Genomic DNA, 25,465 nt, shown 5'->3' with positions numbered 1-25,465 from the left:
GGTGAAGGAGAAGAAAGGGCCGGCACGCGCGCTGTGCTGTGTTGACACTCTGTCTGCCTTTGTGGGTCCGCACCCCACAGGCGTCTATTCCTCGCGCCTCCCTCTGCCCCCGCCGCGTCTGGCGTCCGGCGGCTGGCGTCGTCGGCCTGCCGCCCCTCGTCTGGCTCATTGCATGCCAAGGCGGGGCGCACGCGCGTGACCAGTGCGCAGCGGGTCCATGCGCGAGCTCGACGCATTCACTGTGTTTCACTATCCGCAGCGCACTGCCTGGCGTGTCCGTTGCCGCGTCATGTGTGAGCCCATCCCTGTCCACAACAGCGTCCGCGCTGAACTCACGCCGAGGCACCCGACCCGCGCGCGCCACGGTGCCCAGTCTGCGCTGCCTGTAGCGATCCCCGTCATGCCGCGCGTGTTCACGCATCACATTCGTACGCAGGCACACCATGCGCGACCGCGTTCGTGACATCCCCGCGCTCTCTCGCACCCGCGCCCTGTTCAAACGGACGCCGCTACCCGCCACTCTTGACGCTCCCACGGTGCGCTCCCGCTCAGTATACCTTCGCACACTCACGCGCGCACATGTATCTCACGCAGTGCTCATCCAGCCGCTTCTTAACGCAAACGCATCGACTCCCCGCGACATACATAGCGTTCACATCGAACCCCGCGCTCCCGCTGCCCGCGCCTCCGCTGCGCCGCACCACGTCGTCGCTGCACAGGTCAGCAAAATACAAAGCAAAATATATATTGTATAACAGCAGACGCCCGGTGCGTACAAACAAACGACTACCAAGCGCGACGCATCAGCACAGCACAAGACCGCAAAACCCGCGCGCGACTCACCCATGACAGATACAACCCCGACGGCGGCAGCGGTGGCTGTTGTAGCAGCCGCCGTCCATGCAGCACCGGGTGGCTCGCTGCATCCATGGGCAGGCCAACGACGTGCATCCTGCTACCAGTGCTAGGGCCCGTGGCTAACGAGGTGCGGACGATGACGTGTCAGTGACTGACCGTACAGCGCGGGACAGCGGGGAAGACATACCATGGACAGCGCACCAACAGCAGCGACACCGCGACCCCCTACAGCTCAACAATCAGTATCGACGCACGCACGCACGCCCCGACCGAACATCGACCAACTCACCTTCAGCACCGCAAACGCACCGTCGAAGACTGGAATCGGATGCAGCAGGCAGGCGGACGAAAGCGCGCGCAATAGCAAAGACGACACCAGGACGCACAACAGCTGCTGGCGACCGTCCCTCCCTGTCCCCGCTCGACCCTTATATCGCGCTCTGCCGTGCACTTCCCACGTCCGCGTCCGTCCGCCTGGTCCACCGTCGCACGCTCGCACACCAGTAGCGTGCAGTGACGTGTCGCACCCGTATCCGCGCCGGTGGCACGGGCGCCCGCGCGCTCGCGTATCTGCTCGCCAGGACAACTAGAATGCGAGAACGCGGGGCGCCGAAACGCTGCGGCGTCCGTCCGCGTCTTCTCGTCCATCCACGCTCGCTCGCTACGGCGCGGCTGTGTGCCCGACGCGCCATGCGCGCACCGCACGGTCGAGCCCGCGTGCGTCCTGCAGGCTGACCGTCGTCGCTGTCGACGGCGGGCCCGCGCCGCGGCCAAACCAGCGCGCTGCCGCTGCTGCTGCTGTGTTGCGAGCGGTCGCGCGCAGCCCATCTCGACGCGCAATGCACCGCGGGGCGCGGGGCCCGTTGGTGGCGACGCATCAGCCATCCATTCCCCGCGCCGACATCGTAATGTCACGCCCTTTCGCACGGCGTTGCGTCCGAGCCCGTGTTTGCTGAAACCCGCCCGTACGTACGCCGTCGCACGCTAACGGGACGCCCGCGTCCCTCGCGTACCTGTGCGTCCTGGCAACAAGGCCAGGAAATGGCGACGACCACGGCAGTCGTACGCCATGCTGTGTATCAGCACCCTCGCACAGGTGCGTTCTTCGCATGACCTGATCCACGGAAAGCCCATAGGACCAGAGACCGGTCGGCCAAAGTGCACAGGGGCACGTCGCTACGCGCGATCACCATGGTCCTGTCTTCCCGCTGCAATCGCAGTGTAACGGTACCGTTAACCAGGTGCGGCGTCCTGTCTCGCCGTCGCCGAGATGTTCCGCGGAATGCTGACGGCAAGGATCGAGTGTTCGCAGCGTCCCAACATGGATAAATGACACTCAGGACATTTCGAACTGCAAATATATCTTGTTCCTACCGTGTCCTGCCAATGCTGCGCAGGTATTCGCGATTCACGGGACGTGGAATAAAACAAAAGCCATGCAACGTCCGCAGTGTGGTGATGCGGCAATGACACTCACAATTGACGACATGCCGCGACCGCATCACCGGCCCCTGGCACGCGCGACGAGAACGCGAACATGTCCGCGGCCCGCCATGTCATGCGTAGCCGGTCGCGCGCTCGCAATTGACCCGCGTCGAGCTCGCAACGCGGGGCAGTTCCGCGTCCCGCGTTCGAACGGCGCGTTCGCGTGCCCTATGGTCGCGCGCACATTTCCCCTCCGCCCGCGCAACTGAACGGGCACTGAACCATTCGCAAATGCGAGTCCCGGCGGTGGGAGAGGGAAAGCAGAAAGTGGCACTCTGCGAAAATGCCAAGTGTTGTATCGCGCGACGCCATGTATCCTCCGCGTCTCCCCACTTGCAATACATCGCGCGCCTGTCATTATGTGTCTTTAGCGCGAATTTGACTGCTCGATAGCGCCGGCCCTCAGCACAGCGGCACAAGCATCCATGGCCTCGCGCGGCCGCCCGGAGCAGCACTCCCAAACGCTCTCGTCGACGCATCGCTGCCCGGTCAGCATAGGCTTCGACAACGCCCGCACCAACGCCCGCATGCCCTCGCCTCCTACTCATCGCTCCACTCAGCCGTTCGCGCGCAACTCGCATCACTGGCCCGTCCTCCCGCAAAGTGCGCCCGCTCGCTGCGCGCATCACCCGCGACTATCTGCCGTCCCCGGTTCTCCTTGATCGCGACGACGAGCAGACGTCCCGTACTCCGGTGCGTCGCTCTCCCTCTCGAGTTACAGCCCGACCGTCGATGGCGTTCACCGCTGCACAAGGTAAATACATCCTTATTTTGTGTGTCACTCGTCGCCGTGCCCTCGGCTCCGCACCGTCTTTCCACAGCCCGCCCGCTCGCTCGCTCCCGGTCTTCGACATACGCTGCACCCGCCTCGCACACCTCGGCCGCTGCATCTTGCCATCCATCTTCCACGGCTGCCCGCCCCGTCTCGACGCGCGCCGTCTCCTCCTCGGCGCGTCTCGCACGGCGGCGCCCACCACGGCCTCCTATCGTGCGCCATCACCTCCGTCACGCGTCGTCCAACTTGACGCCCCAGCGGCGCCCCGCGCGAGCGTAGAAGACAGCGCAGTCAGCGCCTGACGCGTCGACGCGCAAGAGCCGACGCGCCGCGTACCTGGATGCGGCCTGCACCCTGCCCGTGGAAATGGCATGGCCAGCCGACATGACGGTCAGCACACGGGCACGACATGACGCGAGCAAGTCCACCTACGCTCTGTGGCGCAAGACAGCAGAGGGATCAGCGCGGGTCAAGCCGCATCAATGGCTGGCGACACGCTCGCCTGTTCCGAGACGGTCAGCACAGGCCGCTCGGTCGTCGCATTGTGCGGTGCATGCAACGGGCACACGAACGTCGGCCGCCGGCGGGCGCAGCCTCACGATGTCTCTGTGTGCGTCCTCTGCGCCCGCGCTGTCGGCTCGTACCGTCTGATCATCCCGGCACAGACGTATCGCCGCGCGCATGCATCCCAGTCCGAGATGCGCCGCCACCTTGCCCACGCGTCGCGCAACACGCGGTTCCCTTGCGTGCCCGCCTCATGCCCCGCTCACATCCCGCCGTCGCACGCACACCAGCCCCCCAGTCACACTCCCGCGCCACCGCACGCCCGCCGTCTCAGTTATCGCGCGCGAACACGCCGAGTAATGTATATATTAAATATATTTGTACGTTCCCGTTGTCGTCATAGCCCTCCTCTCGCGCACGCGGCGTCTTCGTATTTGCGTGGGCATCGCGTCCGGTTGCGAACGCGCGGGCTGTGGCAATCAATCTGATCTAGTGTGATTCAGTCTTAGCGCGGGCGCGGGAGGATGGTGTGCCAGCTGCATGCAGCACCCGACGCACGCGCTGCCCCGCGCTCGCGCCGTGTGTACACGCGCTGGATGGTCGGGCGCGACTGGAAGACGGCGCGATCGTTGGTGGTCCGCGCATCGGTAGCCAAGTCCGCACAACGCGACGTACCTGGTAATGCGAGTCTCATCCCTGCACGGCTACCCCGTCCGTGTCCTTCACGATCAAGGTAGGTGGCGTGTTTTTGCACTCTTGCGACCGGCAGACTTGACGCTAGGAGGATCAGCCGACGCAACGCGAGCAGGACGAAGGTGGTGTCATCGCACAAGCACCATCAGGTTACGTACCCTCGTGCCAGTCGAGTCTCGTACCCTCGCGCCGGTCGAGTCTGCGCGCGCGCTGTCAGCCGTCATGACCATCGACTGACAAGAACAACTTACATTTACGCACCGCCTGCCGCCATCACCATACACTCCTGCCCTCGGACGATCGGTCACCTGCGAGCGGCAACACACGGTCAACACCTCCGTCACCCGTGCACAACGGCCGGCCGGGACGACTCACCTCAACACGGTAGCTGCGTAGTCGAAGGCGCACGGAAAGGCAGCTCAGCGGGCGAGAATCCAGACAAAGTGAGTCCCCATTGTTAAATCTTCCCGCGCTCCAGACGCCACCGCCCTCGCCGCTTAGGCTCTACTGCCGCCAAGTCGCAACCACACATAAGCGCATCGTGCGCTTCTCCCAGGCCCCTGTTACTCCCGCTTCGCTGTGATCGCTACGGTGCGGACGCACTTATCTAACTCCTCCGTGCTTGATCGCTCGTGCTGTGCTGCCCCTCCGTCAGCATGCGCACACATATGCGCCGCAACCCTGTGCGATTGTGTAGGCAATAACGGGTGCCAATGTACAGTACATGACCAGTCCACTGGACGCATGATATTACTGCGAGCCCCGCTCGATAATTTAATTAAAATTCCAATATTGCTACGAGCCGGTCATAGTGCAGCCTTCTGCGCGCGGCCTGATGACCTCTTCGTGCACGCACGACGTCTGCGCTCGCGCCGTCGGCTCGCACTGTCTGATCAATCGGGCACAGGTGTATCGCAGCCCGGTTCGAGGCAGACACCGCACGCATGCATCCCAGTCCGAGATGAGCCCACTTTGCCCTCGCGTCGCGCACCACGCCCCGCTCGCACTCACATCCTGTCGTCGCACGCGCCCTGGCCTCCCTCTCCTGCCCGCTCACAGACTCTGCACCCACCTCCCCCACCTCACCGGACGCCCGCCGTCTCCGCTACACGAAAACACGCTACGTAATACACATCGCAAGCACGTCCGTACATTCTCACCGTTGTCATGCCCCCTCGCACTAGCCCTCCGACGAACTGCACCGCACAACGCGTCCGCGCGCCCCTGCGAACTCGGCCGGACAGACGGCATGCACGTAGGCGGCGCACCAGAGTGGACACTCACGCGTTGTTGGCGCATTCTCGCGAGCCGCGCGTCCGGCTGCGGACATGCTGGTCATGGCCACTAGTCCGGTCAAGGGAACCCAGGGTTAGCGCACGACTGGGACCAGCACACGGATGTGGCAGGAGACGGCGGCATCGTCAGTATTCTGCATGTATGTACCGAATTATTCACTCCGATTGTCCACCCGCAACTTGGTCTGTCCCAAATGCATGGCTTGCAGGTGCAAACTGGACTTTGAAACAGAGCCACTATGTTGGTCTGTGCTGTTTGGCGAGAGAAAGGCGCCCGGTATGTCCCAAAAGAATGGTATGACGGCATCGCATCTGAAACGTACCGATATCTCGGTATGTTTCCCACGCCCTGGGCCCGTGCGGGCAATGGCGGAGAAGTGGCTGCCAAGGACCAGTATCAATACTTATATATGTAAGCAGCTTGCTTCGCTGTTGCGAGTCGTCCCTGATCCCACTGTCTCTATGCCCCTTCTCCAAATACACTTTTATGTCCAATCTCCTGCTATCTCATCCTAAACACTCTGCCACTCTGATCCTGGTCGCGCAAGCATCCAACGAGTTGACAAAATGTCAGGTGAGTAGCGAACAATTTCTATTGGCATACCTCTACTGACTGGGGTGCCATGCGAGTTGGCTGCGAGCTTCCATCAGCAGAGTCAAACTGACAATGCATACACATACAAGCATGACAATTGCGTGCCAAGACGGGGACCATCCACGAACTCGAAACAGGCCGGGAACATCAGCGCGGGTGGCCTCGGTAGGTCCTGAAGCATGTCTGTGCACCTTGCGAATGCGTAGGCTGCATGCCCGTGAACCGAGACACAGCGCTGACCGGGCCACTGACATTTGTGACTGTTTTGAGCTTCCGGTGAGCCTACCGGGTGAGTGCAAGCTCGATTTTCTGTCTGTTGGCCATATTGAGAACTGACCGCATTGTGGCCATCAGCGACAGTACATTGGTCATGTGAACACCACTAGGGGCGCATCCATGTTGCGCTGCTCCCGACACGCTCATGCGCGCGCATATCCACGCGGGGCGTACAGACGCGCTTGTCCGTCAACACACAGGCTGCTCGCCCTGAATCGGAACACAGCGCTGACCGGGCCATTGACATTTGCGACCATTTCGGGCTTCCGGCGAGCATACCAGGTGAGCGCAAGCCAAATTTTATTTCTCGAGAACTAACTGCATAGTAGATTGGCCATATGAACACCGCCAGGGGTGCATCGACATCGCGCTTCCCCCGACGCGCTCATGCAAGGTTGTGCCTACGCGCATACACATGCAACAGATGCGCTCATGCATCAACACAGGGTGCGCACCGTCAAATGGAACACAGCGCTGACCGGGCCATCAGGGGCACCAGGGGTGTGACAACATTGCGCTGATCCCGACGCGATAACGCGACATCATGCGCGCACATATTCACGCGGGGCATACGGACGCACTTGTCCATCAACACACAGGCTGCGCGCCGTGAAACGGAACACAGCGCTGACCGGGTCATCGACGTTTGCAATCATTTTGGGCCTCCGGCGAACATACCAGGTGAGCGCATGCGAGATTTGCATCGTGCTGGCTGTATCGAGAGCTGACCGTACTGCAGAATGCGACTGAAAAGACATAAGTGTGGCCTGTATCCACGCCGAGAATGGCAACTACTCATTCGGGATGGCGGTGCGCGAGTGAGAAGAGCGGAATGAGCGCGAGATGGTGGCTTTTCGACTCGTTTGCAGCGAGTCGACGTAGGATACAGAGAGCGCAGACATTGTATTAACGAGATTGAAATGAAACAAGCTTACCGGTCTCGTTGCGCGCAATGTGCTCTAAGTCCTGCAGTGCGCGCTAGTCCCCTCGCACAGACCCACAGTGCGCTCCCCTGTAGTGTCCTCTATTCCCCCTACACAGACCCACAGTGTTCTTTATGGCCCCTACACACACCTATCTCTCGATGTTTGAACGGTCTCCTGATGTTCGCACAGGCACTCGCATATCCAAGTCGCACACATAGACGCCCGTCACTCGCACAAAAATATATTTCTGCTCGCAGCGCACCCCGCGCCGCACTAGCGTACTCGCCGCACACCCATGCGAGCTCACCTGGTATCCCACCCTTGCCGCGCTCCCCGCGCCGCCGCCACCGCTGGCCGCGCTCGACGGGAACAGGCTCCTGCCCCCCGGCAGCTGCGAAAAGTCGAAATGCGACAGCAGCTCCGAGAACTGCTCCGCCTGCCGCTGCACATCGCCGCCGGGCGCGTGCGCGTCCTGCCCCATCCCCATCCCCATCTCCATGCCCAGCCGCACGTCCCCCATGCCCGCCATCCCCGCGTCAAACGCCGTCAGCTGCCCGAACTGCACGTCAAAGTCGCCGGGGGGGTCCGCCAGGAACGCGCCCGCGTCGAACGCGTCCATGCGCCAGATGCTCGCGCCCTCCGCCAGCAGCGCGAGCGCGTCGCCGCCCGCGTTCGCGTTCGCGTCGGCCGTGTGCATGTTCGCGTCGCCGGCGAACGGGGCCGCGTCGTCGTCGAACGAAGGGATGTCGAGCGTCAGCCAGTCCTGCGTGTGCCCCACCATCAGCCACGACACGGCCGATCAGGAACTTGACCACTCACCAGCGGGTCGATCTCTGCCTGCGGCTGCCCGTCGAGTGTCCAGTTGGACGGTCCCGGCTGCGACGACGACGCGTCCGTGGCCTGCGGAATAGACCAGCTATTCTGCCCCGGCACCTGCAGAAACTGCGCCGCCGGTGGCTGCACCGCGGGTCCCGCGGTCGAACCCGACGCGACAGGCTCCGGCGGCGGGGGCATCGCGTACGACACCTGCGCTGCCGGGGCCGGTGTGGGCGCACTCGAGGGCGGCCTCGCGTGCTCCGGCGCGAGCTCAGACAGCGACGAGCCCGGCGTCGAGCACGGCGTGGACGCGGCCGACATCGGCGGCGACGGGAACCCAGGCAGCTCGGGGTCGTGGTAGTACGGCATGTGCACCATCGGCACGTACTGGGGCGCGTATGCCGACATCTGCGCCTTTGCCCGCTTGGCCTCCTCGCGCGCGCGCTCCTTCTCCAGCCGCTTCTCCTCGCGGCGGCGCGCTTTCTCCTCCTTCTTCATCGGCTGGAACTTGTATCCGGGGTACTGCTCTGCGTGCTCCGCCTTCTTGACGTCCGCCAGCCGCTCGTACTCGCCGCGCACCCCGGGGTCCTCTGCCTTCCACATCGCCGCGACCTCCTTCGAGACGCTCGACTGCGGCTTCTTGGGGTGGCCGTGCTGCAGCTGCGACTGCATCATCTGCTTGAGCTTGTCGGAGCGGTAGAGGATCCAGGCATTGGGGGGCCGCGGGGGGTTCATGGGGTTTGCGCGCGATGCGGCGCGGTCGGGGGAACGGCGGGAAGCGCCGGCCATGGCGGAGGGGGAGGGGGTGTGTGGCGTGGGGGTGTGGGGTTGTATGTAGTGTTAGGCGGATATAGACGTTGATAGGGCGCGACTTGGGGGCTGGGGCGGCGACGCGGGCGGGGGACAGGCGGGCGAGGAGGACATGGCTCAGCCGTGCGGAGGACGGGGGACGCAGGGCACGACTCACCAAGGACCCCGAGGGCGATCACAGTGGAATATGCGCGATCGACGAGGGCGTGCCAGCAACCGAGCTCGAGGACTGCCGGGTGTCGTCGAGCGTGTGGCTGAGTGCTGAATCGCCGGGGGAGGAACACGCGAGACGTCAGAGGGATGTCGTGAGTGTCGAGAAGTGTCCGCGCGGTGACAGAGTTGACGTCGAGCGCAGATGGTGGACGTCGGGTGAAGGAGAAGAAAGGGCCGGCACGCGAAAGGGAGAGACGAACCGGACGCGCTGTGTTGACCCTCTGTCTGCCTTTGTGGGTCCGCACTCGACAGGCGCCTATCCCTCGCGCCTCTCTCTGCCCTCGCCGCGTCTGCCGTCGTCGACCTGCCGCCCCTCGTCTAGCTCGTTACATGCCAAGGTGGGGCGCACAGGCTGATCATCTGCGCATGATCAGTGCGCAGCGGGTCCATGCGCGACGGTCGTCCATGCCGCCCCGCTCACGCCAAGGCGCTTCCCGTCCTCTTGGAATACGCCGTGTGCTTGTCTCTGCCCTCAACGCCCGCTCCCTCCGCAGAGTCAGACCCGTGCACGTGCCTTGGACGGCCCCTGCACAGCGGTCGACCTCTCACCAAAGCCTCCGAGTCCCTCCACTCTGCTTGCTCGCTCGCCATGTATTCTCCGTGTCTCCCCTCTTTTCATTATTATTATTATTCAAATCCAGTTTTATATCCGCTTGAGGTCTCCCCTCTTGAAATACATTGAGCGCCTGTAAAGTATAAGTCTTGGCTCTTTGGCGCGAATTTGACCACTCGGGAGCGCTGGGCCTCAAGTCTCTTCCAGTGCGCCTGCCGCTCAGCACAACTGCACAAGGATCCATGGCCACGCGCTGCGGCCCGGAGCACTCCCAGAGCCAGTCGTCCAGGCATCACAGCCCGGTCTGCATGTGCTTCAACAACGCGCACACGAACGCGCGCACGCCCTCGCATCCTACTCATCGCCCATCGCCCCACTCAGCCCATCTCGGTAGCGTCCCAATGCATGCTGGACATGCATCCCGGCGCGCGCGACTCGGGCCTGCCCACCACTCATACAGTTGCGCCTTATCATCACAACGCGCCAGTCCCAACCACGCAGCCTTGTACTTGCATAACGCGCAAAAAGCCAGCAAAAAACATGGTGACGGCACCCTCGACGCAATGTCAGACCCGAACGTGCATGGCATCATGAAGACGGCCCTAATCCCCCAGACCAGCCTGCCAGTCGTAAGACTGAGCCCTATTATCACAGTCGTGTATACACGCCAGTCTCAGTTATAGGCTTTTTGGGATGCTAGCGAAGCATCGCGCTCCCCCGCCGCATCTAAAGCCTGCTCAAGATCAAGTCCGGCGCCCCACCTAGGTGCGGCCCGAGGGTAGTCGATGTCCCGCCTGCCGCCCGTCCTCTCTCGTTTTCCAGTCGCTGACGCGACACGCCGCCTGCGAGAACAGTCCGTGCTTCATGCACCTGGTGGTGCGCAGCATGTTCGCTTGAAAACTGTAAGGCAACGACACAATGCGCTGCGCTCATTTTTGAGTGTTCCCGTCCGAGGGCGCGAAGCTACTGGAGGCTCGTTTGCCACTCTACATATAGCTACGTTGTATGGAGCATAACCCCGTCGAATTAAAAGTAATATTAGGCCTTATTATTACGACGACAGTCTACCTTGAACAATACACAAGTGCACCCTTCCGGGACGACTGGCAGTCCCGACGACATACCCCGCCTCATCTCGCACCTTCGTCGTGGGTCGCCATGTTTGTTGTTAAGCACAACTTACACATCAACATGAAGATTAGATACCCCCAAGTAAAGGGCATACTCGCCCGTCGCAACCACACATGTTCACACATCACACGACAAAGTTGAATCGAGCAAACGAAACGTCTTTTGTTGATACACATAGCAAGCAGTAACATAAGGACACATCCACCCACGACGGGCGATCAAGGATTGGTAGCAATACGACACAGGGGAGCGGACGCGGGACGAGGGGCGAATCGTACAAGTACAAGCCGGATTGTGAGAACACCGAGACCACGTTGGACTGAACGAGCCGGGACGAAAACGACAAGTGCTACCAGAAACGACGGGAGGGGTAAAAGAGTGCGTGGATGGATGGGTCGAGCAAGAAACAAACGACGTCGAATGATACAGAGAACTTAGCGCGAGTCAACCGTCATTTAGTGACACGGCGACGAGGAGAACAGAGAGAAACTTGATGAAAGCGACGACGCCTATAGACAACACGATCAGTACGTAGCCATCATACCTATGAATGAATACTCACAATCATACGGCTTAGTACTGGGGAGCACCGCCGTAGCCGCCGCCACCGTAGCCTCCACCGCCGTATCCTCCTCCTCCGCCATAGCCACCACCTTGTTGGCCACCGTATCCGCCACCTGCTCGAAGACGAAATCAGTCAGCAATGAACGATAACATTCCCGGACACAACATCGCAACCTTGCGCATCATAACCGCCAGACATATACCCACCTCCAGAGTATCCTCCACCACCTATGACTGATCAGAACAATGACGAAGAACACAAGGTCAAACTGCTCACCAGAGTATCCTCCTCCACCGCTGTAGCCACCACCACCATTGCCTCCGCCGTAGCCTAGCCGTCAGCAGTGAGAAAATAGCTCAATGAAACAGCGAGTGTATTAACCTCCACCGCCACCACCGCTGCCACGAGCGTTGGCGAGGTTGACCTTGATGCGACGACCATCGAGCTCCTGCTCGTTGAGACTGGTGATGGCATTCTGGGCCTCGAGGCCACTGCTGTAGGTGACGAAGCCGAAGCCGCGCGAGCGGCCGGTGTCACGGTCGCGCATCACAATGGACTGTACAACAACGCAATCAGTCTCGAGCTCTAGAACATCTACCGACCACCCATCGCCGCGGGGCTCTGGGACAGCCACCAGATCTCAGATGAACCGGCGCGTACATCGAGGATATTGCCATATGCGGAGAATGCCTAGGAACAACAAATTCGCGATGAACACGAGGATATCAGACACAATCACAAGCGAGACGCGGCACGGCGCGCAGACAACGCGCCGTGCCAAAGGATCACACTGACTTGGCGGAGGGAATCATCGGTTGTATTCCAGCTCAAATTGCTACAGGAACGCTATCAGTCGCGGGCTCCTACAGATACAGGAGAGATCGGCGCGTGGTGTACGACGAAACTGACCCAACGTAAACTTTTGCAGACATGACGGAACCGGTTCTGATAGTAGTGATACAGTAGAAGCAGCCCTTGGAACCTTGGAACGAAAATCGAACGAAACCGGGACCGGACGCAGACAGACGGACGAGGCAGTTGACGAGGGCGGGAGAGAGGAGTGAGGAAGAGCGCTCACCCCGCCCTGCATTTTTATACCTCCAAGGGTTTTTTCAAACTCCGGAGTCAAACCCTAACTTTGGGGCCTGCGCATGACTCCAGGCCCTCGATCTTGACACCGCCCCGCGCCCCTGGGGTCTCGGTCTCATTCTGGGGTGCGAAGATTTCATCCAATGTGATTGCAACATTAATGGACAAAAGGAGGAAACATGCGTGAATTACACTAATGTGCTCAACGACGGGCCGATGGAAATGTTGTGGAAAGCAGACGACAGTAAAAAATTGAGATGGTAGATGCATGAAGACACCAGGGAGATGCGGGTGGGGGACAGAGTGTTCAATTACTACAGTATCGCCGCTCGTGCCAGGTCGTGAAAGTCGTGGGATGCATAGACACAATCAGAAATCAAGGTTCACCTTGCGATCAACAGCGCCAACGGCGGACATTGCGCCCTGCACAGACGAATGTCTGGACTCTCAGACACCACTCTTCCTCTTATCTTTCTTCTCCTTCTTGCTCAGCTTCTTCGTCTTAATACCGATATCGCTGGACACGCTCGCGTTCGGGCTCTCCCGGTTGTCCTTAGTGCTGCTATCGTCCTTGGATCCGGAAGTGCTCTCCCGCTTCAGGCCCGCGATGAAGGAGCCCGCCATCTTCGGAATCGATGAGGCCGAATCTTGACGCCGCGAGACGGACATCCGGCGCGCCAACCGCTGAATACCTTGCGTCGACAATGTACGCCTCCGTTTGGCCTCGGGGTCAGGACTGCCGGACGTGCCGGACCGCGATGGTGTCTGCACATCTTGGAAGGTAACGCCAGTGGCCTGGGGCGTCTGGGCTCGTTCAGGAATAGACATCGCTCGCTGCGACTGTGCGTCATCCGCCACCATGGGGAATGCTACCGGGGCTGGGCTCTCAGAGACTGGGAACGCAAGGGCAGCCGCGCTCTCTCCTGAGGGAGCCGCAGGGACCTCTTCACCTTGAGTTTCCGGGTCCTCGGAACCTGGGAACGCAACGGCAGCGGCGCCTTCAACGATCTCACTTGGTTCCTCAGTCACTTCCGCAGTCGAGAACGCCACCGGGGAATCTACGGCGCCTGATGCCGGGGCTTCTACAAGAACGGATTCAGCACCAGTGCCAGATTCCTCAGGTTCCGCCGTCTCGCCAGACTCCTCAGCCTGCACCAACTCGCCATTTGCGACGACATGCGCATCCACAGGCGCAGGCTCAGGGACTGCAAGCACATCTGCATCCGCGGGTGCAGTGTCTACTTCCTTGGTGGAAGGAGCTTCCTCGACAGAGTAGCCAGATAACGCTTCTTTCTGGTTGGTGTGAGAGGAGGTAGCGTCCTCGATACCTTGTACTTGAACAGCCCACATCGTTGCGAAGACACCGCCCTGAGCGAGTAACTCGCTATGGCTTCCTTGTTCCACGATCTGACCATCCTTGAGCACGAGGATCCTGCAGATATGAATCAGTGTGAGACGCAATTCACTCCCTCGTCATAGTAAGGTCACGTACAGGTCAGCGGAAGCGATCGTCTAGCCAGTCGAGGAACAAAATAATATCAGTACAGCCAACAGACCAGATCAGCCGCTGTTCAAACATACCGAAAGTCGATGCGCAATGGAGAGAGAGGATCGGCCCTCAACAAGGTGCTGCAAAGCCTTCTGAATGTCCTTCTCGGTGGCAGTATCTAGAGCACTGAACGTGGACGTAAACGCGTGAGATCAGGGTACACGCCGGTAGTAACGAGCACACGGGGGTTCACCTGGTCGCCTCGTCCAACAGGAGAACCGGCGGGTTCTTAAGAAGCGTTCGCGCAATAGCCACACGTTGCTTCTCCCCCCCACTAAGCCTAACGCCCCGTTCACCCACCTTCGTCTCATATCCGTCGGGGAAGCTTAAGATACGGTCGTGCATTTGAGCCGCCTTGGCAGCAGCCTCGATCTCCTCTGGCGTCGCTCCAAATTTACCATAGCTGAGCAAGAAGATACGTAAGTCGCGCTCGTATGAAACATGTACTAGTCTATGCTTACCCAATGTTGTATTCAATGCTAGCATTGAAGAGAACGGAATCCTGCGGAACAACGCCAATGGTCTTTCTCAAGCTGGCTTGTGTGACATCCCGGATGTCCTGACCGTCAATCAAGATCCGGCCATCGCCTTCCTTTAGATCGTAAAACCGGTATAGCAGCCTCAAGATCGTGGACTTCCCGGCACCTGACTCGCCGACAATGGCAACTGACGAATGCTTCGGCACTTTGAATGATACACCCTTGAGCGCGGTGCTGCGCCCATCGTACGAAAAGCTGACGTTCTCTGTACGTAATAAGCTCAGTGCATCGGCGATACTCCGTGTCACGCGACATACCGAACTCGATTTCACCATTCTGCACGACAAGGTCCGGCGCATTCGGTTTATCGTTGACATCCGTGGGCTCGCTGAGAAGCTTCAACAGCCTCTCGGTATCGACCAAAGTTTGGTTGATTGAGCGGTAAATCGTTCCCAACATGTTGAGAGGTACATAAAGCTGATGAAGGTGGGTGAGTGAACCCGAACACATGTGACGCTGCAAACAACGAACCTGAGCGAGGTAAGTCACAAAGAACACAAACTGGTAGGGCTCCGATTGTCCTCGTGTGACCCGAAGAGCCATGATCATCGATCCGACAAGGAGACCAGAACTCTGCAAAGCAAGGTCAATCTACGCCATGTATCTCTTTAGTGACGTGCACGTACAATGATGAAGTTTTGCACCAGGTTGAGAACATTCAGGGAGACTATATCTGACTCAGTACAGACCGACAGTGAATTTGAAGTCGCTACGTACGGATAACTTTGTACTCAAAGGTCTGGTACTCCCGGATAGCCTCACCGTAACGCTCAGCCTCGTGTTGTTCACCATTGAAGTATTTGACAGTCTCGTAGTTCAGAAGACAGTCCGTGTGGATTCCCCGAGTGACCTACGACAAGGCGTTGTGAGCGAGCTCCATACAGGTCTCAAACACCCGTATCATACATACCACGTCGCGCTCAACCATCTTTCGCCGAAGTCGTGTGCGCCATCGGGTAAGGATGATACTAGCAGAAACTGCATTGTTCTCAGCCACACATACGCCTCCACAACGGACGCCCAGACCTACCATATGCGGTGATGACGAAGAATACGACGAGAGTCAAGGTCCATTCAAAGTAGATGGCGAAGAGAACGAGGGCAAGACCGATGTCCACAAACGTAGGGATCACATTAAAGAGAATCAACTAACGAACTCGCCAATCAGTATACTTGCGATCTAAGTTTGGATAACACATACCTCGAATGCCCTGTTAATAGCTGCTCCGCGGTCGAGAATGCGCAGAATCTCGCCGGTCTTGCGCCGCAAGTGGAAAGCAAAAGACAAATTAAGGAGATGATCGAATGAAAGCTGCGACATCTCTACGAGGCATTACGTCAGTTATTGAAGCAACAGGCTGCCGGAGCTGCCGGCTTACCGCGGTCGGAATACTGCATGACCGGAGCCCAGAGAGCCTGAAAGCCATCAACTAAGTGCTTCATCATCACTCACAGATCCACTACGACGTACCTCACGCAAAGCGGGAAGGCCACCGCTTGCTTGCAGGAAGCGCAAGCCGACATACGCAAAAAGGTATATCCAGAGAGAGCTGTATGCGCCCTCCTCGAACATGTGCACCAGTTCTGCAAACACCCACGGTACAAGGATATTGACAATCCGCCCCACGAGCACGACCGCTAGACACAAGAGCTGGTTCGAGCTGTCAGTTCAGCTTGTTCACTTATACGAGGAAGAAGAGGTGAGCATACCCCAAGAAACTGCAGGGCATAGCTTTTCGATGGCCACAAATAGGGAGAAATACGCCTCAAACGGGCCCAGATCTCGCCCCAAGAGGGGTCAAGTGCAATCTCCTCCCTCGTCTCCTACCAGTCGAGTTAATAGTCGAATATATGCGTGCAGACAGCTCGTACTCACCTTGCTCTTTGCTTCGGGTGCCTGGATAGTGGATGGGGCAGGCGTGTGCGAGCGAGTAGTGGGACCAGATGCATGCAAAGTTGAACGAGCAGTCGGCCGGAAGGTGCCATACTTGCTCATCTCAGCCGTAACAGGCGAGAGACCTGTCGACGGTGTAGCTGTATCATCCGCAGGCAGGAGAAGGCTTGTCTCGCCAGGAGCAGACTCGTCATCAGCGTTGACGGGAACATAGCTGACACGGGGGAAGAAAAGAGCGCCCAGTAATGGTACAAGAAGCAGTACACGGAATGCCGGGAAAGCAACGTGCAGAATAAGACTAATTTTCAGTGGGGCTAGAGTTTATGCTGTTAGTGGGGCTGTGGCTGCGAAAGCAGGACAGGCCACACTCACCCGAGAGAGACAGCCCTGACAGAGCGACTTGAGCCACATCCAACGCCAATGCCACAGCAATACTGAGCTTTAGCCTGGTCAATGACCACACGTCGACGCCTTGCACATCCTTCCATGCACCCAGCGCTGCGAGTCCAGCGAACGCGGTAAGTCCGAGAAGCGAATTGATTTCAACACCGGTGTAAGCGGGCCATGTCTTATCGAGGACGGCGTAGCCGACGAACGTGAGACCATCGAGGAAAAACGTCAAAGATACGAGAGATAATAAAGCAAGAATGAGAGCACGACGAGGTGTCCGAGTAGCGACGACGACGGAGGTGATAGGTGACGGGGGCTGCGGGGGTGCGGGACGGGTGAACGTTACGGATAGTGTGGCCAGGAAGACTAGTGCTGGGGAGAGGACTCGGATTATGAAGAGCGGCTGAAGAGCCGCGTGCGGTATGTAGGTCATCGCCACCGTCGCCGCTGAGCTCGACGTCGTGGACGGTCGTAAAGAGCAGAGAGAAAGTCGTGAACAAGGCGTGCGCTGCGCCTCGTGTTGTGGCTTCGTTCTTATCCGCCTAGCTGGTTCGGCTCCGGGACTGCCGGCCACAAAACGCGGTTCTCATCAGTTCGCTTTGTCCAGATCCCGTGTTGTAGATCGTTCCGGATAACGCTAACCGAACCGTTGCACTGTAACATTCCCATGCTCCGCCTCAGTACTCGGATCGAATGCAATCACTCGCTTTATGCTACAACGACGCATACATTTCTGTAACCTTCAAGACAGCATCATAATGGCAAAATACAAATGGCACAGATTAGCTACAGAAACACAGATAGGAAACAAGGTACAAAAGCGATGATGATAGGCAACGGACAAGGACGCCCATAGAAGGATCCTAACATGCCCCGCTGACCCACTAATCCGCATGCAGGAAAGTCTTCTCGATCATGTCATCCTTCAATCTATACCCATTCGCAGTGAACAGCCTCGAGCGCAGGAACGGCGTCGTATCGAAAATATCATGCTCCTTCGCCTGTACCATCGCGGTCAGATTCGCGCCCATCGGCAGACCGATAGACAATAGACTTACTCGCTCATCGAGCTCGGATGTCTTGATGGAAATGACATCCGGCTGTTGATGCCGCTGCAGCTGATAGAATCGTGCCTTTTCTTTGACGACCTGGCCTAGGATGAACGCGAGCAGCTCCTCGTGGTCGCGTGCCTGCGTCAGGTACTTGCGGAATCCCTGCAACAGTGGGCTAATCAGTCTCGGCTGTGCACTAAGGTGCTTTTCACCACGTACTCGTTCCAGCGTCTTTTTGATAGACATCTTTTGCGCGCTGACGAAGCTGCCAACGGCGACAGAGATCGCCAGATCGATATCATCGGCGCGCACGTACTCCCGCAACGCCATCTTCGCACTCGCCTCCGCCATTCGGATCATACTTTCCAGGTGCCGCACAGTGATTGGGAACGACCCCGTCGCCAGCGACTCACGGCGCAGGTCTGCAAACAGACGTGACAGCTTCTCCTGGTCGAGGTCGTACAGTTTCGGGCGGACCTTCTCGCGTGCATACATGATGTACTTTCGGAGCACATCCTGCGGTATGATCTGCAGTCAAACAGCGTGAGCATGCAGCTGACAGGTTCAGGTGACAGCCATACATCCGCATCCAGCGTCGTCCCCACATCCATCTCGTCCTTCTCAACTTCGAATTTGGGATGGCTTCGCAGATGACTTCCGACCACGAAACGTGCAAGCAGCTCGTCTTGAACTGGGTCTACCGTGTCCTTCACCACACAGAGTACATCAAATCGGGACAAGATAGGCTCCGTGAGCTCCACGTTCTGCTGGAAAGGGATGGTCGGATTATACCGTCCCCGTATCGGGTTCGCCGCTGCGATGATCGCGCAGCGCGCCTGCAACGTGGTCACGATCCCCGCCTTAGAAATCGAGATTGACTGCTGTTCCATGGCCTCGTGAATGGACGTCCGATCTGCGTCGTTCATCTTATCGAACTCGTCGATGAGGCATGTCCCTTTATCCGCCAGAACCAGGGCCCCTCCCTCCAGCGTCCATTCCCGAGTGACAGGGTCCTTTCGTACACTCGCGGTCAAACCAACAGCGGACGCGCCCTGACCTGTGGCGAAGACCGAACGATGTGCCGTCTTCTCGACATACTTCAAGAACTGTGACTTCGCAGTACCCGGATCGCCCAGCAATAAAACATTGATGTCGCCACGAATGCGATGCTTTCGGTTGATGTCCTTCGGGACTCCTCCAAATAGGGACAGAGCAAGCGCAGTCTTGATGTCCTCATGACCATAGATCGACGGTGCGATTGACTTGACGATCCGCTTACGAATGCGGTCATCTTTGGCGAGAGCACGGATGTCTTTCTCGTCCTCTTCAGTCAACCGGAATGCCGCAAACTGGTCTTCCTTCTTGTTAATGTGATTGGCTTCGATAATAGTCGAGAAGACAGGGAACCCGTTTTTCGAGTTAAGGGACGCATCGAAGTTGTTGCGGTAGATACCGGTCACCTCCTATATAGTGGTGAGAATATCCTCGAACGCATCTGCGCAATACTCACAATCTCTTCTCCGGGCTTCGCCATGTCAATCAGGTCCCACAACAAAATGACTTCTCGGTGTCTTGGTAAACGACCAGGAGGTACAGAGCCCGGTGATTCTTGCAAAGTCATCTTTTGATAGTTACGATAGACAGTCTATGGAGGCCAGATAATTCACGTCAACAAACTGCTGCAAAGCAGTATAGCACAACTTGCCTGTTCCGAATTCACTGAGAATGGCCCTTTTCCTTCGCAATTGGGGCAATAGCTGATCTTCACCTCCTTCGTAGCATCCTGATAGAAGGGACCGAGGACTGCGCCACATTTGCGGCAATCAAACTTGACATACTTGAGCTGCGGGAAAACGCCTGTTCGTCGCGTCACCACACCAGAGACTCGCACGAGATTGTTCAAGTTGGAGCGACGGAGGTCACGCAGCGAGGAGCTAAGAGGCAAGTCTGTGATACGGACATGAACTTCGGAGTGAATGCGCTCGTATGATGGGTAGTAGACGAGGATAGCGTTGAGTGCGACTTCGTCGAAGATGGCAAGCATAGCACTAGGGGAGTTCGTCAAGAAATAGGCAAGAATCGGTTTGGATAGTGCGAGGTGTAGATATGAGACTTCGAGAGATTCCGAATTGTCTACAGAGTATGGCACGTTGGAATGAGTCCTATCTGCGAGAAAGTAGAATCCACTAACTTTCTCCCAAATTGCGAATACGCTGGCCATATACAGACGCGCCGTGCTCATCAACATATGTCATGAGGAATTGTCGGAAGTGCCTGATGATGGACCTGCGAACACGCTCGTTTGCAATCCACTCCACAATAGATTTGGCCTTGATGTCGCTCAGTTGCTCGAGTGGTAGTTCCTGATATGCCGAATGAGATTCACTGTTGTGCAGCACGAGGGGCTGCGACTCACATCCTCCACTCCATCCAAATCATCGAGATCCTTCCTTTCATCGTACTGCCTCCTGACACGCCTCTTCGTTCCGGCCAGAAGGCCGCGTCCGTCATCATCTTCGTCCATGTCGTCGCTTTCCAGGAAAGCAGGCATACGACTCCGACGAGCGGCACGTCCACCTCTTCGTCCAGCTTGCTCACGTCGATCTCTCTGCGCCATCTTGGCTTCGGCTGCACGACGCGCAACCAGGGACAATCCTTCAAAATCCTCCTCGTCGTTCAATCCCGAATCGGAGTAGCGGTCGAGCACGTCGTTCGTAGCATAATCGCTTGATAATATTAGCGTCAAACGCGGGCATCACCTTCACTGAACCGAGAGACATACCCGTCCATTTCTTCTCCGAAGAGATCCTCGCCGTCGTCCTCGTCCTCCGCGTTGTCATCGACGTCTCTGATAGGATCGCGCTCGTCCAAGCTGTCATCAGTATCGGAGAATGGAGGAGGTGGCGAAGAAGGCGGAAGTGACGATTCAGAATCGCGGCGAGAGATAGTGGGACGGGCCAGCGGCGACGAGCCGGGCGGCGGGGTCACGGAGCGACGACGTTTTCCCCCGCGAGAAGCCTATTAAATGCTGAGCAGAACACCAGAAGCATATCTGAGAAAGCATACCATGACTCTCCAGTGTTCAGAAGGATAGTTTCGGAGCGAGTCAAAGACGATGGGGCTAGGTGCGGTGAGAACAAAACTTGACGCGACGCGTCGCGTCACGTTAGCGGAGCTTGAAATTGCCACAAGCGCGTCTTCACTCATTCGACACGACCCTGAATCTTATGTTTTTCATCTAGATGTCATTTCGACGCGGCCTATCTGCGCCATATACAAGCCTAGGTTCAACATATGGTGTTCAAATACCTTGCGGGCTGCTCTACTAAGTGTTAATGTCGATCCGTAAGTAACTGACTACTGGACGTAAATGGTCATCTTATAGTATACTCTCCAGCGTTGCAATTCCGACATAGCATGCGCGAACCAATTCCTTTTATATGAACTTGTTAATAGTGACTTTCCGCATCCTGCGACTTCCTTCACGCTGTCCAGCTCATTCTGTGCTGCGTCCAGGACGGTCCATAGTAAACGGTCGCGTATTCCTCGCCTTTCGCGTGTATTCAAGACATAGCCCTGGAGCTCTACCCACATAAGAGCATCAAAGCGCACGCGGAAGTCGTGCAGGACTTGGAGAAGGAGGTGGCGTGCGACAGCGAGCATGTAGGACCCGGGATCGTTAACGACGTGCGTCCCTTTCCTCAGTCCCTGCTTCCTTCCGTTTGTGCACCGTTGCGGCGGGACTTTTCGCGCATACCATCTGCGCACAATTTTTGCATTATGGATCGCCACTAGGTCACGGAAGAGCGCATGTATGAGGCGATGCTGATGGAAGGCAACGCGGTCAACAGGCGGCAGCAGCAGGCCATGTGGTTCTCCAATCTCGAAGAGATACTGTCTCGCTTCCTGCGGCAAGTCCGAAAGTGTCGTATGGCAGAACGTGTGTGGCTCATGGCAAGCATTTGCGGTACTAAAGTAATTCATGGCTTCCTTTGTCGCAGTGTTCAGGATGGTGGGTGCAGGGACGGTTCTTGTGCTGTAAGCGTTGACATTGTCGTACTGTTACTCACTGCTATATACTTGTCATGTCCGCCACTTGTGGCTATCACGCCACAAAATGCAGCGTGCATCACTCTGATATGTGGATGAGGGGCGGCTTCTTCACCTTTCACGTGCTGCGCACACACAGGTTCCGGACAAGAGCCACCTTTGGAACACGTTGTTGTCACGAATACTTATGGGCAAAACCATCCCCTACGCACGTAACCTATGCTGGGCTCGTACAAGAGCAACGAAGTAAGTCGATTGCAAGCAATAAAAGCAATCGTATGTGAGCACAAAGCGTTCAACACTCGTGGAAATGCCAGCATCCCCAATCGTGTCCTTGAACAAAGGCGTTTGCCTGGGTTTCGGTAGGCCTGTAGATGCGCACAGGATGCGACAATGTTTCGGCGTTCCATCAATAATTCCTGGTGGAGGACGAGACCTGCGCGTCCCAGAAATGTGGCACGCCAGCGATGCGGTATTGCGGGGCCGTCATGTATACAACATTTCCTTTCAGCCAACGAAGAAGGAAGAGAGAGGAAAGGGCGCCCCGCCGCGAGAAGAGCCCAAATGTCGGTGTGTACGCGTCGCAGTACGTCCCGATGGACCACACGCCGTATTACCACGACCCTGAACTCCCGGGTCAGCCACGTCTACGCCGTGCTCGTCGCCGTCTGAGCTTGCGCCAGACGTCCAGCCTCAGCCTCGGCTATCCTCGAGTGCGCCCACACCATCCCCTGCGGCTTTCACTTCGACGGCTGCACCGGTCGCATCGGAGACCAGCATGAGGCCGTTATCGCAGCAAGTGTCGTGTGTGATGCCAGGTCTATAGCATCAGTTCGACGGCAGGACCATCCCAAGCGCCGATGGTGCAACCAGAAGCTATGCAGTTTCTTCAGGCGTTGGGACAGAACGGCTAGTCCATTCAATAGGTGATTGATGGGTTGTTGCAGCCTGGACCACCCAACTGGACACTCGACGTTTGCGGGCGACGCACTCCCGCTGCTAGCCGAGGGCCCGATCATCTGGCGTATGGACGCATTCGATGCAGTTCCCAATTTATTGTTTCTCGCCTCAGTCGTCACGCTCTCCATTGCATGTCCTCCCGCTCTGCCGCAACTACAGTACTCAAGCTGCCTCTCTGTTTGGTTCCCTCCTTTTTTTGCGGACGCATGGACTACTCTTGGATCGTTTTGTGTTCATATATTGTCTCTACTGCTTGATCTTTACCTCTCTTATATTTTGTACTTTTCTCCTCTTCCTCTTTTTCCCCTTCCTCGCATCGCTCTGCACTTGCCCCAAACATCTGGTGTGTCACTGCACGCGCATCGTCCGCGCCTCCCTGTTCCTCCATTTGTAATATTATCTTGCTCGTCGCGATATCCTGGCATCCCATATAATCATCGCATAGCGTCACGTCTCGGAAGAAGTGTACTAGTAGAAGAGCGCCTGCGGGCGCACGCTGACAGCTGTATCCTACGATACGACATGAATGGAATGACCAGTGTTTCTGTTAATCATCATCGCATTGCTGCATTGGTTGTAGGCTCGGGCTCTGCGGTATGTCTAGCTCCGGTGCTCGGCCAAGGTAGTGCGGCAGCGCGTGGAAACTATCGCGCCTGCTTCGTTGGCGTCAGGCACGTGATCGCGTTGCGTCGCAGCCACCCATTGTCCGCCCTGTTTGGCCACGCGCGCCTGTGTGCCGCCCATTTTTTAAAATTTAAATTCGACGAGTTTATACTCCATACAGCGTAGGTACATGTAGAGTGTAAGCGAGCCTCCAATAGCTCTGAGCAATGGGCTCCGCGCCCTCGGACGGGAACAAACAAACACGAGTGTAGCGCAAGAGGTCAATGCCCTACGGTTTTCGGGCGGACAAGGTGCACTCCACCAATAGCGTGGGGCGCGAGCTACCCTCGAGACGCGCAGGCGGCGTGCCGCGCGCGGGTCTTGTAAGCGAGAGAACACGGAGGCAGCGCGGGGGGGGGGGGCATCTACCACCCGCCCGTGTGCCGCCCATTGTCTGCGCTCAGGGCCGCTTGCAGATGTTCGCACAGACGAGCTTCTTCCAGGGCCAGCGATGCGGCTGCGTAGCCTCGTGTGGTCGGTTCCTCGCTTCTGGTGGCGATGAGCGTGGTCTGCCTCGGGCCCAGGCGGCATGCAGTGAGTCAGGGTAAGCGGGTTTTCGTGGTGCGGGAATGCTGATGTTTCGGACTAGGACGGGATGGTTATCACGGTGTATTACGCGGTATTTCAAGGGTGTTGATCCCCTGGCGTTCACGTGAACGTTGTCTAATGTTTTCGTAGATCCTCCAGTCAATGCACGGGTACAACTCAAGAATTCCGACATAAATTACGACTGAAGGTGAGGCTACACAGGGGATGCTATGGTAGCAGAACTACGGCTACCACTTGGGTGGGCCGAAGACGCAGACAGGAGAAGTGTCCTCTCTCGCCGCCTTAAATGCCACGACTGCCTGATCGGTCCAAGGCTGACTGTAAGTTTCAAGGCGTTCCGTGCACTCGCCTTCGACAAGGCCTCGCACGTCAGCCAAGGCAGCGTCCGCGTAGTCGAGGACAGGGTTCAGCATAATGTTACGCACAGTGTTACGCACAATGTCCGGATCCACGTAGGTGTTGTTGTAGTGGACCTCCCACCACACGAGCGCGTCGAAGTATACGACGAAGTCCTGTACGATCCTCATGCGCTCCAGGAGGAGGCCCGCCGCATTGTGGCGAATGCCTGCGGCGTTGAGCCGGAGCGCCTTCTGCCACCCCGTGTGCGGGCGGAGAATGCCCCTGCTTGCTCTATGCCTGTCCACGATATCCTTGTCGACGATGGCGAGTGCGCGGAAGAACTCAGTAACGAGGCCGTATTGCTCAGCAGCGATCGACCAGGTGTCTGGCGTAAACCCGGCATTGTACCTTCTATCGATGTACTTACTACCGAGAGTGAAAAGGTATCTGGAGGCTTGCTGTGGTAGCTCGGCGTAGGGTATCCTGCCGAATGTATATGGAGAGCGCGGCGACTTTGCTTCCCGGAATGGTTCGGTCCCTGTAGTCGTTGTGAGTGTCAGTGCGAGTGCGGCTTCTGTGTGGCCATGCTTACTGGCGACGAGACCATCGATGGCTTGGTGAAGTTGCTTGTCCACCGTCGTCCTGCTGAAAGGCCAAGGGTAACGCGGCAACTCTGCTTCCTGAGAGGGCTTCGTCATTGTAGTCGTTGTGGATTGGTGTGAGTTCTGTGTGGCGATGCTTGTTGACTGGAGCTCACTTTATACTTATCACGTGTTGTGCCCGCAGCTCCCACTAAGCGCGTGTGGCGTGTGGCGTGCGGCACTTTGTTCAAACAAGGGGCGAGGCAATGGTAACCGATTATGACGGTGTGTTATGCAGTGGTATGTCGAGGATGC

General features: G+C 57.8%; 8 protein-coding genes across 8 annotated transcripts; 2 read left to right on the top strand and 6 right to left on the bottom strand.

Moving 5' to 3' along the window:
* Positions 1–652: 652 nt before the first annotated feature.
* POSPLADRAFT_1053365 (hypothetical protein) lies at positions 653–1,743 on the bottom strand (the record flags this gene model as incomplete). Its single annotated transcript, XM_024480394.1, has 6 exons — positions 653–711; positions 777–786; positions 844–977; positions 1,020–1,083; positions 1,148–1,176; positions 1,245–1,743. The coding sequence occupies 6 exons, from the start codon at positions 1,741–1,743 to the stop codon at positions 653–655; spliced, it is 795 nt and encodes a 264-aa protein (XP_024343543.1).
* A 668-nt stretch (positions 1,744–2,411) lies between these two features.
* Positions 2,412–3,420, top strand: POSPLADRAFT_1053364 (hypothetical protein; the record flags this gene model as incomplete). Its single annotated transcript, XM_024480393.1, has 2 exons — positions 2,412–2,500; positions 2,904–3,420. The coding sequence occupies 2 exons, from the start codon at positions 2,412–2,414 to the stop codon at positions 3,418–3,420; spliced, it is 606 nt and encodes a 201-aa protein (XP_024343542.1).
* Positions 3,421–3,600: 180 nt separating this feature from the next.
* On the top strand, positions 3,601–3,982 carry POSPLADRAFT_1053363 (hypothetical protein; the record flags this gene model as incomplete). The annotated part of the gene is made up of 2 exons (XM_024480392.1): positions 3,601–3,728; positions 3,784–3,982. The coding sequence occupies 2 exons, from the start codon at positions 3,601–3,603 to the stop codon at positions 3,980–3,982; spliced, it is 327 nt and encodes a 108-aa protein (XP_024343541.1).
* Positions 3,983–7,459: 3,477 nt separating this feature from the next.
* Positions 7,460–9,012, bottom strand: POSPLADRAFT_1132111 (hypothetical protein; the record flags this gene model as incomplete). Its single annotated transcript, XM_024484174.1, has 4 exons — positions 7,460–7,514; positions 7,556–7,581; positions 7,715–8,170; positions 8,227–9,012. 4 exons carry the CDS (start codon positions 9,010–9,012, stop codon positions 7,460–7,462), a joined length of 1,323 nt encoding a protein of 440 aa, XP_024343540.1.
* A 2,055-nt stretch (positions 9,013–11,067) lies between these two features.
* On the bottom strand, positions 11,068–12,546 carry POSPLADRAFT_1178160 (hypothetical protein). Its single transcript, XM_024488573.1, has 8 exons — positions 12,405–12,546; positions 12,291–12,330; positions 12,156–12,185; positions 11,877–12,051; positions 11,772–11,825; positions 11,669–11,722; positions 11,493–11,607; positions 11,068–11,439 (listed from the first exon to the last, which is right to left on the bottom strand). Exons 1-7 carry the CDS (start codon positions 12,425–12,427, stop codon positions 11,504–11,506), a joined length of 480 nt encoding a protein of 159 aa, XP_024343539.1. The 5' UTR covers positions 12,428–12,546; the 3' UTR covers positions 11,068–11,439; positions 11,493–11,503.
* Positions 12,547–12,705: 159 nt separating this feature from the next.
* Positions 12,706–16,445, bottom strand: POSPLADRAFT_1178158 (hypothetical protein). The gene is made up of 16 exons (XM_024488572.1): positions 16,383–16,445; positions 16,144–16,323; positions 16,052–16,088; positions 15,874–15,995; positions 15,703–15,820; positions 15,583–15,650; positions 15,390–15,522; positions 15,299–15,339; positions 15,144–15,245; positions 14,930–15,089; positions 14,595–14,877; positions 14,327–14,536; positions 14,166–14,259; positions 14,077–14,096; positions 13,854–14,016; positions 12,706–13,715 (listed from the first exon to the last, which is right to left on the bottom strand). The coding sequence occupies exons 2-16, from the start codon at positions 16,243–16,245 to the stop codon at positions 13,032–13,034; spliced, it is 2,337 nt and encodes a 778-aa protein (XP_024343538.1). The 5' UTR covers positions 16,246–16,323; positions 16,383–16,445; the 3' UTR covers positions 12,706–13,031.
* Positions 16,446–17,840: 1,395 nt separating this feature from the next.
* POSPLADRAFT_1130946 (hypothetical protein) lies at positions 17,841–20,733 on the bottom strand (the record flags this gene model as incomplete). The annotated part of the gene is made up of 9 exons (XM_024484008.1): positions 17,841–17,957; positions 18,015–18,170; positions 18,228–18,536; positions 18,590–19,471; positions 19,519–19,653; positions 19,686–19,687; positions 19,710–20,141; positions 20,200–20,371; positions 20,425–20,733. Coding segments are annotated over 9 exons (2,514 nt in total), but the record flags the coding sequence as incomplete, so codon positions are not given.
* A 2,496-nt stretch (positions 20,734–23,229) lies between these two features.
* On the bottom strand, positions 23,230–25,267 carry POSPLADRAFT_1044090 (hypothetical protein; the record flags this gene model as incomplete). Its single annotated transcript, XM_024478457.1, has 5 exons — positions 23,230–23,436; positions 24,112–24,266; positions 24,550–24,954; positions 24,997–25,107; positions 25,162–25,267. The coding sequence occupies 5 exons, from the start codon at positions 25,265–25,267 to the stop codon at positions 23,230–23,232; spliced, it is 984 nt and encodes a 327-aa protein (XP_024343536.1).
* Between the last annotated feature and the right edge of the window lie 198 nt (positions 25,268–25,465).

This window comes from Postia placenta (assembly GCF_002117355.1).
Source record: "Postia placenta MAD-698-R-SB12 unplaced genomic scaffold POSPLAscaffold_2, whole genome shotgun sequence".
In the NCBI taxonomy this organism is placed as follows: Eukaryota; Fungi; Basidiomycota; class Agaricomycetes; order Polyporales; family Adustoporiaceae; genus Rhodonia; species Rhodonia placenta.
Note: the sequence above shows the minus strand (reverse complement) of the source record. Positions and strands in the feature narration are given on the sequence as shown.

Excerpts from the sequence above, each read along its gene's own strand:
- POSPLADRAFT_1178160 (XM_024488573.1), bottom strand. The coding sequence starts at position 12,427 with ATGTCTGCAAAAGTTTACGTTGG. Across the intron at positions 12,186-12,290 it reads CCGATGATTCCCTCCGCCAA|GCATTCTCCGCATATGGCAA; the intron begins GTCAGTGTGATC and ends TGTTGTTCCTAG. Across the intron at positions 11,723-11,771 it reads CGGTGGAGGAGGATACTCTG|GTGGTGGAGGATACTCTGGA; the intron begins GTGAGCAGTTTG and ends GATCAGTCATAG.
- POSPLADRAFT_1178158 (XM_024488572.1), bottom strand. The coding sequence starts at position 16,245 with ATGTTCGAGGAGGGCGCATACAGCTCTCTCTGGATATACCTTTTTGCG. Across the intron at positions 15,340-15,389 it reads CTTTGAGTACAAAGTTATCC|TCTCCCTGAATGTTCTCAAC; the intron begins GTACGTAGCGAC and ends AGTCAGATATAG. Across the intron at positions 14,097-14,165 it reads CCATTGCGCATCGACTTTCG|ACGATCGCTTCCGCTGACCT; the intron begins GTATGTTTGAAC and ends TCGACTGGCTAG.